Here is a 9,665-nt window from a genome sequence, read left to right on the forward strand (position 1 = left end):
TAATAACGATCATTGAATGTTTAATTTTGCTTATATTCTATCAATTGATCACTTTAATATAACATAAAAGTAAAAATTCAAATATAAGTTATTCTTTAGATATGTATATTTTATCAGAAGGGATTTTGTGGAGATTTAAGAAAGTTCACTGATTGAAATCATGAGTTAAGCTCCTGGTGCGAGACTGATAGGTCCTGGGTTCGAATCTCGTGGGGTGCGGGATCGTGGATGCGCACTGCTGAGGAGTCCCATACTAGGACAAAGCGACCGTCCAGTGCTTTCAGGTTTTCCATGGTGGTTTAGCTTCAATTGACTCATGATTTCAGTCATTGAAATGTATATTTTGGACAATTACATGAGCAAGTAAACTCAGTGAGGGGATATGGAAAAGGAATAGATGCAGACAAGAAGCAGATATGAGGGAAAATAATCGGTAAGATAAAATGAGTGCACAAACATGTACAGACTAATCCCACATAAAAAAATGTACAGTTAACAGTGGATAGTTAACAAGGTCAAATATGTGAGTCATACAATGATTACATTAACTAGAAGAATTAATGTAGGGGTTATAAGATGTCTGTGAAGGTCATTACTGTAGATTTGATTCTTTGATATAATCTTAGATGCAATCTGTCAGTGGTTTATCTTTGTGATTTATTCGGTCGATATTTGGGATGAGTCGAGTAAAAAAATGTTAGTCCTGTAGTGAACAGAACACGAGTGCGGACAATCGAATCATATTTAGCACAAAATTACAGAGTTGGTAAAATAGAAAAACCATACTATAATACTTAATTTGCAAAACATTCAATAACTGTCTCGAACTTCGTTGTCCTTGCATTTTCATACCAATTGTTTTCTACTCCCGCTCTTCCTTTCTTGATCTTCCCCATCTTCTGCTGCCATACAATACATTCCTGACTAGCGTCATATACTACTTATATCAATATAAGCAGCGCGCACCACAGTTTGACTTCGGCTTCAGTGGTTTAGTTAACGAGTTGTGTCGTTATAATAATCTATATCAATTTCAGTATAAGTAAAGAATGAGAATCATATACACTTTATCACCTATAAAAGAGATATGAAATAGCTTATTCGGATCAATAGTAGTTTATGTAACCTATCAATAGATTGGCGTTCTTTAAGCTATCAGTTCGATTTCAGCTATAGTTTTATGCTCATTTTGAATGAATTCCGTTAACTACTTAGGAAATGAATTATTTACTTACTTACGCCTGTTACTCCACGCGAAGGAGCACAGGCCGCTTACCAGCATACTCCATCCAACCCTGTCTTGGGCACTTGGGAAATGAAGCTATGACGAATTAAGCGTATAATATGTGACTTACTTTTCATAGTATGCTTCTTCATTAATAGATAATCAAGTATCATTCTACTCGAGATCAGTAGGATAAATAACAAACTAACCTAGAAACTAATATTTAACAAGCATATTTGCAATCCACTTAAATGCCATCCAACAATGTTAACATCTAAATTCAATAAGTCCGAAATATTGAGTGACCATCCTTCATTATGTTTGGAGAGTGACTGCCTCATAGCCAACACGATTAAACCGAAAATCCTGCGTACGATCCTCGTGTGTGAGTTCGAAGGTGCTTACTTCTGTGGAATCCTATACGAAACGGCCATCTAATGACTCCAGATTTTCACTGATAGTCTAATCTAGATCAGTTCATAATTCCAATGAAATCCGACAATCTCACACTGAAAATTGTTCTTGTTATTTAAGTGTTTTGTCAGGTTTTTTCAATTCATAACAGTTTGTGTAAAACTATACTTTCGAACTGGGATGTTGTAATATCCATTTTATTTATTTATATCACCTTTACTGACTAGCCTAAATGTTTGACACTACGAATATATTGGGGAATACAGATGTATTATGAGAACTCTGATGATACTGATTTATTTGATTTTGCCACCATTCCTATCCTCAACTAACGTTAGTTTCCTATCGCGCACAACAGTCTCATAATGAAATTGTAATCAACTTAATTAACAATGAATATTCCTCGGGAATATATACACAAAAGTTCATCACAAATTTGATTCATCGTTATACATACATTCTAAAGAAAAAAACTTGAGTACCCTGTGGAGGCTAATGTCCTCTATATCTGACTCCAATAAATAATATCCCGTAAACTGAGTATTTAAGGTAGGCTTAATCTCCTAGTAGAATTGCGGATTTACTCGAGATTATTGAGAAGCCTGAACACCAGTTATAGAGATAATTTATTGTTAATGATTAATAAAAATCCACAAGCGTACAGCGAGCAAGCACACGATGAAAACAAAGTGTGTGTGTTAGAAATCCATATATATTTTTGAGAGTTAATCGGGTGTGGATAAATTATCGATTATCTGCACATTGCAACCAATAGGAGGATAGCTTAAGGGTTAATGTACAGACATGCATTCGATCATACACACCGAAATTAACATAGTGAATTAAGAGTCTGAGTTACAATGAGTAGACAAATGATACAGTGGCCAAATGGGCTTGCCACAACCCTTATTCGAATCTCACAGGAACATCAGTTCTATCAAGGTAACAGATACGCATTGTCGATGAGTGGCAACTATCACGAAACTTATATCTTTGTAAATACCTTTCAACCGCTTAACACTCTCAAACAGCTCAAACTCATACCATCTAATATCGCCAACGGAAACATGATCACTAGGATACAACAATATTAGGTTAACTCTATTAACTGAACTCGAAAAAATTAAAACTTTTTGTAATGTGTGATTTTTGTCTACACATAACTGGAAAATGTTCAACTCCCTTTGAACATTGACGACCTGCTTGAACATCTGGACTACCTGTTCCTGAAATCCACATATCTCAACAAGTTAGTTGTCTTTGTTTTAACACATCATTATGTCTATTATTCGCATAACCTATTTAGGCGTGTTTATGAAACGTTTACGATCTTTCGCCGTACAATTTACAAAAAAAAGTAAAATCAGAGACATTGTGATGAATGTCATTATTCATTGAAAAGAATATACATTATTGAAATGTTGATTCTTGAACTACTAAAATGGACGTTGAAATTCGATTTGAAAATCTTTATGCTCAAACCGCAGAATTAGTAACTTTATCAAAAGATAATATAGAAAGATTTAAATCAACATTAGTGGACTATTGTTTTAGATACTTAAATCATGGACATAATTTGAAATGGATTTTGACGAAGAAAAAAAAACTTAAGAAAGCTTTAAGAAAACTTAAAACTAATGACAATTTATTCATCACGAAACCAGACAAAGGATATAGGGTAGTACTCAATGTTTATCGTCAGAATCGATCAAGAAAAAGGGAACGGAAACTTGTTGAAATACTTTGTGCTGAGAATTCTATATTGTACCAAAAATACAATGTTGAATGCAGCCAATAATAATAATAATAACGTAATTCCATTTAAATCTTAATCGTTTGTTCAATGTAATAAATTAACTGATTTTAGTGAAAAGAACTTTAATATCAGACGGGTTTTGTGGATGTTATAGTAATTTCAATGGTTTAGATCATGAGTCAGTTGAAGCTAGACCACCATGGAAAACCTGGAAGCACTGGACGGCCGTTTCGTCCTATTGTGGAACTCCTCAGCAGTGCGCATCCACGGCCTCGCCCCCTACGGGATTCGAACCTAGGACCTTATGGTTTCACGCGCGAGCACTTAACCACTAGACCACTGAGCCGGCATCCAACGGTGTTAATGTCTGACTTCAACTAATCCACGAAACTGAAAGATACAGACAAACGAATATGACTGATTTATTATAGTCAACATTTTCTTTGCCTTATTTTCATTGAACAAACCAGTTAATAAAAAATAGACTAATTATTAACAGAATTCAAACTAAACAAATGATATAGAAACAATCTATATTTGACGGAAGAAATGATAGTAACTAAGCTTATTCTAAATAAAAAGGAAATTTGTATTAATTAGACGTTATTAGTGAGTATGGAAATTGAAACATTTTTCAATTGTTTAGAGACTATAATTTTGAAATAGTTGTTGAATAAGAAGAAATTGAATGGAAATATTAAAGTTTACATTATAGATTGATCTTAGTTAAAATTCATTGAAAATCAATAAACAACCAATAGTTCTTTTTGAAGGAGTTTTGTTCTCTGAGATGGATGGTTTGGTCATGGAGCTTTCATCGTTCTTCTGAACGACGTCATCAGCGCAAACTTCAGATAGAAGTGAAGTGTTCGAATTTCTCCATATGCGTTTCACAGCTTGTTCAAAAAACAAAACTCCATAAAATCATCCATCTGAGCTACAAATCTTCTCCACCGACAGTTCTTTTTTTTCTTACTCAATAGTGCACCATTTGATATTATAATAGGGATTCAGCACAAAGTTATCAGATCGCATGATTAGTACTCAACTTTCAGATCATTGAGCTGACATCTGTTTGATTCGTATTTTTAATTTTTATTGATATTTAACGTTGTGGAACCATCTTCCAATTTTACTTGGTAGGTAACTCAATATGGCCAAACCTAACTGGTCATTGCTTCTTACTAGAATTAATGAAACTACTTTAATATATTGTTCTCTAGTGAGAATATGATTATTGTTAATAAACGAGTTTTATGAAGATTGTTGAATTTCGCAGTTTACATCACGCTCCAAGTACAAACATACTTACTAATGTTAGGATAATAATAACTTAGTCGCTTTTGACAGTATGATCAGAGTTCGGGTACTGAATAAACATCAGTAATTCTTGTTAATTTATATACTATGCTTAGAGATGAAAGCAAAAAAGTAACTATCATAAGATCATCACTGAAAACAAACTAGGAGCTAAATAAAACCGCGTAAGGATCGATCGTGTAACGACCGAATTGCAACACTACGGCTCATTGTGGAACAATCAATTGAATGGAATTCATCACTCTACATCAACTTCATTAACTACGAGAAAGAGTTTGATAGCGTGGACAGGACAACACTATGGAGGCTTCTTCTACACTACGGCATGCCTGAAAAGATGGTCAATAACATACGGAATTCAAATGATGGATTAAACTACAAAATCGTACATGGAGGACAACTGACAGACTCGTTTGAATTATAGACCAGTGTCAGACAAGGTTGCTTACTCTCACCCTTTCTCTTTCTACTGCTGATCGACTGGATCATGAAGACGTCAACATCTGAGAGGAAGCATGGGATACAGTGGACAGCTAGAATGCAGATGGACGATCTAGACTTCGCACAGAATTTGGCTCTTCTATCGCACGCACAACAACAAATAAAGGAGAAGATAGCCAGTGTAGTAGCAGTCTCTGCAACAGTAAGCCTCAACATACACAAAGGGAAAAGCAAGATTCTCCGATACAACACAGCATGCACCAATCCAATCACACTTGATGGAGAAGATTTGGAAGATGTAAAACCCTTTAAATATCTGGGCAGCATCATTGATGAACACAATGGACATGATGCACATGTGAAGGCACGGATCGGTAAGGCAAGACCAGAATATTTACAATTGAAGAATATCTGGGACTCAGAACAATTGTCCACAAGCCAACACCATTGTCAGAATTCTCAATACAAATGTCAACACAGTTCTACTATATGGGGCAGAAACCAGGAGAACTACGAAAGCCATCATCCAGAAGATACAGGTGTTTATTAACAGTTGTCTACGCAAAATACTTCGGATCTTTCGGCCAGACACTATCAGCAACAACCTACTGTGGGAGAGAACAAACCATATCCCAGCGGAGGACGAAATCAGGAGGAAGCACTGGAAGTGGATAGGACACACGTTGAGGGAAGCACGCAACTGAGTCACAGGGTAAACTCTCACATGGAATCTTCAAAGCCAAAGGAGGAGTAGAGGAAGACGGAAGAACATATTACTTTGAGAAACGGAGTCAGACATGAGAAGAATGAACAAAAAGGAAGGCAGAGTGGGACAGAGTGTGTTGGAGAATGCTGGTCGATGGCTTATGCTCCATTGGAGGCAACAGGCGTAAGTAAGTAAATAAATAAATAAAACCTATCGTTTTCCAACATATCCAATATTTCATAAGTAATAATACTCCGAAATCTCACAATGTAAAAACAGTGAATGACCTGTATGGTTAAACTATTTTAAATTCAATAGTTACTATCTATCAATAACATTGATTGTTATTTGAACCCGGATTGTAAACTTATTCAAGTTGAAAATATAATTAGTTAGAATACAATCATGGAATTATATCCACTTGTATCTTCCCATTTTTATTTAGGACTACAATTGACCAGTCTCTTGTTCGCATATGTTCATCTTGTGCGGACTGCCTCGATATTGCCTGAAGCCACAAGCGTTGTAAGCAAAGATGGATAGCAACTAGCAGTGGAATCCAAAACGCGCTTTTCGTCCTATTTGGCACTCCTCAACTGGATGTACCTGCATCTCAGAGTTGATGTTCACTCCGGGACTCAAACCCAATACCGTTCGCTTTAAACACCATCGCGCTATCTATTTAGTTACTGAGTCCTGATAGAGTTATTTGATAACATACTTAAAATACTTAAAATACTGCCAAGTCTTCTACAATGAATTAATTAGTATAAATTACAATAATCTAAACTGCTCTTAATGAAATTTCTCATGAATGTAATCAATAAATTTAATCTTTATTTATTCATATTACCATGTAATGAGTTATATGATAAATGACATATTTGAATGAATCTTTCTTTTTCTGAAGATATCTCTTCACATAGTAACATAGATTCTATCAAAAGATCAATTTTAGAAGAAAATAATAATAATAAAGAAATAATGGAGGATTGTCATAGAAACAATTTCGTTTATACGAATAAAGGAAAACAAAATGTTTTTGTAATGAAATTTTTTGTGCTTAGTTTATTGTATCTCAATGTCATAACTAATTTATTTATCAGTTAATTGAAAAGAAAGTTGATAAATTCAGATGAATCGAAATGATTTTCGAGTTGTACAGTTAAACTTATCATTTTAGTATTTCAATAGTTGAAATCATGAGTCAATTGAAGCTAGACCAACATGGAAAACCTGCAAGCACTGGACGGCCATTACGTTCTAGTATGGGACTTCTCAGAAATGTGCATCCACGATCCCGCCCCCCCCGCGAGATTCGAACGCAGGACCTATCTGTTTAGCACGCGAGCGCTTAACCATTAGACCGCTGAGCCGGCACCCAACGGTGTCAATATCTAACTTCACTTAATCCACGAAATTGAGCGACACATTCACCATTGTCATCAGTGAGCTGATATCTCACAACAGACCTGGTTGAACTCCACTGGTCATGGCTTCTCACTAGAACTCCAGGAAATGCCTCTTGAAGTCAGACTGATAAGTCCTGGGTTCGAATCTCGTAGAAGGTGGGATCGTGGACACGCATATCTGAGGAGTCCCATACTAGGACGAAACAGCCGTCCAGTGCTTCTTTTATGACCTGTGCATACATATATTATGTATATGAAGCGAATGAAACAGAGCAGAGCAAAATGACACGCAGGAAAGCCAACTCCATTTTAGTCAAGCGTTACTCAATATTTATAGTCAAACAAAATAAAGCTACAGACATGTGATTAATGGAATAAAAAGGGCACACACATATACGCTCATATAAAAACAATCAAGACTGACATGCGAATAATTGACAAGGTCAAAATATGACTCAAGTAGAATGAATAGAATGGTTCGTCCAAAAACTAGAATAAGGTATATGTGCTTAAAATAATGACTGAAACTACACTTCCACGTTTTCCGTGGTGAACAAGCTTCAATTGACTCATGATTTCAACTATTGAATTTACTAAAATCTCCACAAAACCCCTTCTAATATTTTATTATTGTTTCAGAATGTTGAGTTATGTGAAATCATTTGTATTGTACCTTCTAGAAATCATCTGGTATGTTCTTCAATCTGAACTATCTTCTCGACCAGGTTCCAAATGTTCTGCCAACGTTGTTCTTTCGATCCATTGAAGCTCTTCACTCTCTCCAACAACTCTTGAAACTTCAACACCACTTACAAGCATCTTTGAGAGTAGCGTTCATTACATTTTTACTATCTGTCATCTAGATAGCAACTGGGAGCAACTTAAACGGATTGTCCAGGATAGAGTTGGATGGACAATGCTGGTGAGAGGTCTGTAGTGACTCACATTTATCACGAGAACACGACTGGTTTAATAGAAACAATTATTCTTATAACCAACTGTACCAGTGCTTGTTTTAATGTGCTTTTGTTTGACTGTGCTAATGACAGCTTTATTTTGCTTCCATTCTTTTACTTACACTTCGATTGTAACTTCGCGCGAATTCGGTTACCTTCTGTAACCAAGGTTGTATCCTGGCACGATCTCGGTATCCTTTCGATGCCACGAGATCGCCAGCAAATATACACCTCGACTTGGTCCATTAACTGTCTTCTGATATTTGGCTTCTCGGGGATTTCATGGATTTATTTGGTTACGTCCAACCTTCGCCTTCTGATTGATTTGGCACGTGTTTCTTTGTAGCGGTGTTCACAGTTAATCTCAACTCGACGCCACGCTACAATTGGTAATCCCAATCAGACTACAGGTCTTTGCTCCTCCACAAGGGGTAACAAGCGTAAATAAATAAGTGTGTAAGTAACTAAGGCCTATTAAGTCATAGTGTCAGCATTGATTTATTAACTTTTAAATGGTCAAGATTAAAAAGCGACACTCATTTCTTCCACTTTAGGGATTCAGAGACTGACTATCAATGACCAATAGTTTACACTACGTCAATTTGGCTAAAATATGACCATTTACGATAAAAATTTCGCATATACTCAGTCGTGCTAGAAATCGTTCAAGATGCATGATCCCGCGCGCGAACGCTTAACATCTATACCGTTGGACTGATATTCGATGGTGTTAATGTCTAACCTCAACTAATCCACGAAATTGAGCAACATATCAACCATTGTCTCCAGTGAGTCACTATCTCACAACAGACCCAGTTGAACTTTACTGGTCACTGGATCGTGGATACTTACTGCTGAGGAATCCAACAATAGGACAAAACGACCGCCCATTGCTTCTAGGTTTTCCATGTTGGTCTAGCTTCAATTGACTCATTATCTCAACTAGTAAAAATACAAATTTGTGCCAATCTTTCTGCCTACTAATAAGTAGTAACATGGTATTTCTCATTTTTTAAATCTTATAAAAACCTCGTTTTTTAGTTAGTGAAGGTACTTAAAGTGAAATAAATATTCAGTAATACAAGCTGGTCAGCTATTACTAAATTGATTTTCAATATCTATCATCGTCAAACAACATAGAATCATGTGTTATTTGAGTAAAGTTAGCACTCTTAATTCTATTACTCATCTAATATTCATGACCCTATCCGAACATTCAATTGAAAAACAAAATTTCCTTACAGTCTACTTTTTAATACTGACTTTACAAGAAATAAATAAACATTTATTTAACGACTGCAATTACTGACATCTTTGATTGTGGATCAACGACGGAATAATGATATACAGGTATATTCTAATGAAGGAAACTAATTCAATAAAAGTTTGCTACCATTAAGAATTAAATAAGATTGAAACTAGTTATCAGTCATGA

The 9,665-nt window shown here is 35.6% G+C and overlaps 1 protein-coding gene across 1 annotated transcript; it reads left to right on the plus strand.

Moving 5' to 3' along the window:
• The first annotated feature begins 206 nt into the window (after nucleotides 1–206).
• LAMC1_15 (Laminin subunit gamma-1) lies at nucleotides 207–9,268 on the plus strand. Its single transcript, XM_051208513.1, has one exon. It carries the CDS (start codon nucleotides 5,203–5,205, stop codon nucleotides 5,704–5,706), a length of 504 nt encoding a protein of 167 aa, XP_051075369.1. The 5' UTR covers nucleotides 207–5,202; the 3' UTR covers nucleotides 5,707–9,268.
• Nucleotides 9,269–9,665: the final 397 nt, after the last annotated feature.

This window comes from Schistosoma haematobium, chromosome 1 (genome assembly GCF_000699445.3).
Source record: "Schistosoma haematobium chromosome 1, whole genome shotgun sequence".
In the NCBI taxonomy this organism is placed as follows: domain Eukaryota; kingdom Metazoa; phylum Platyhelminthes; class Trematoda; order Strigeidida; family Schistosomatidae; genus Schistosoma; species Schistosoma haematobium.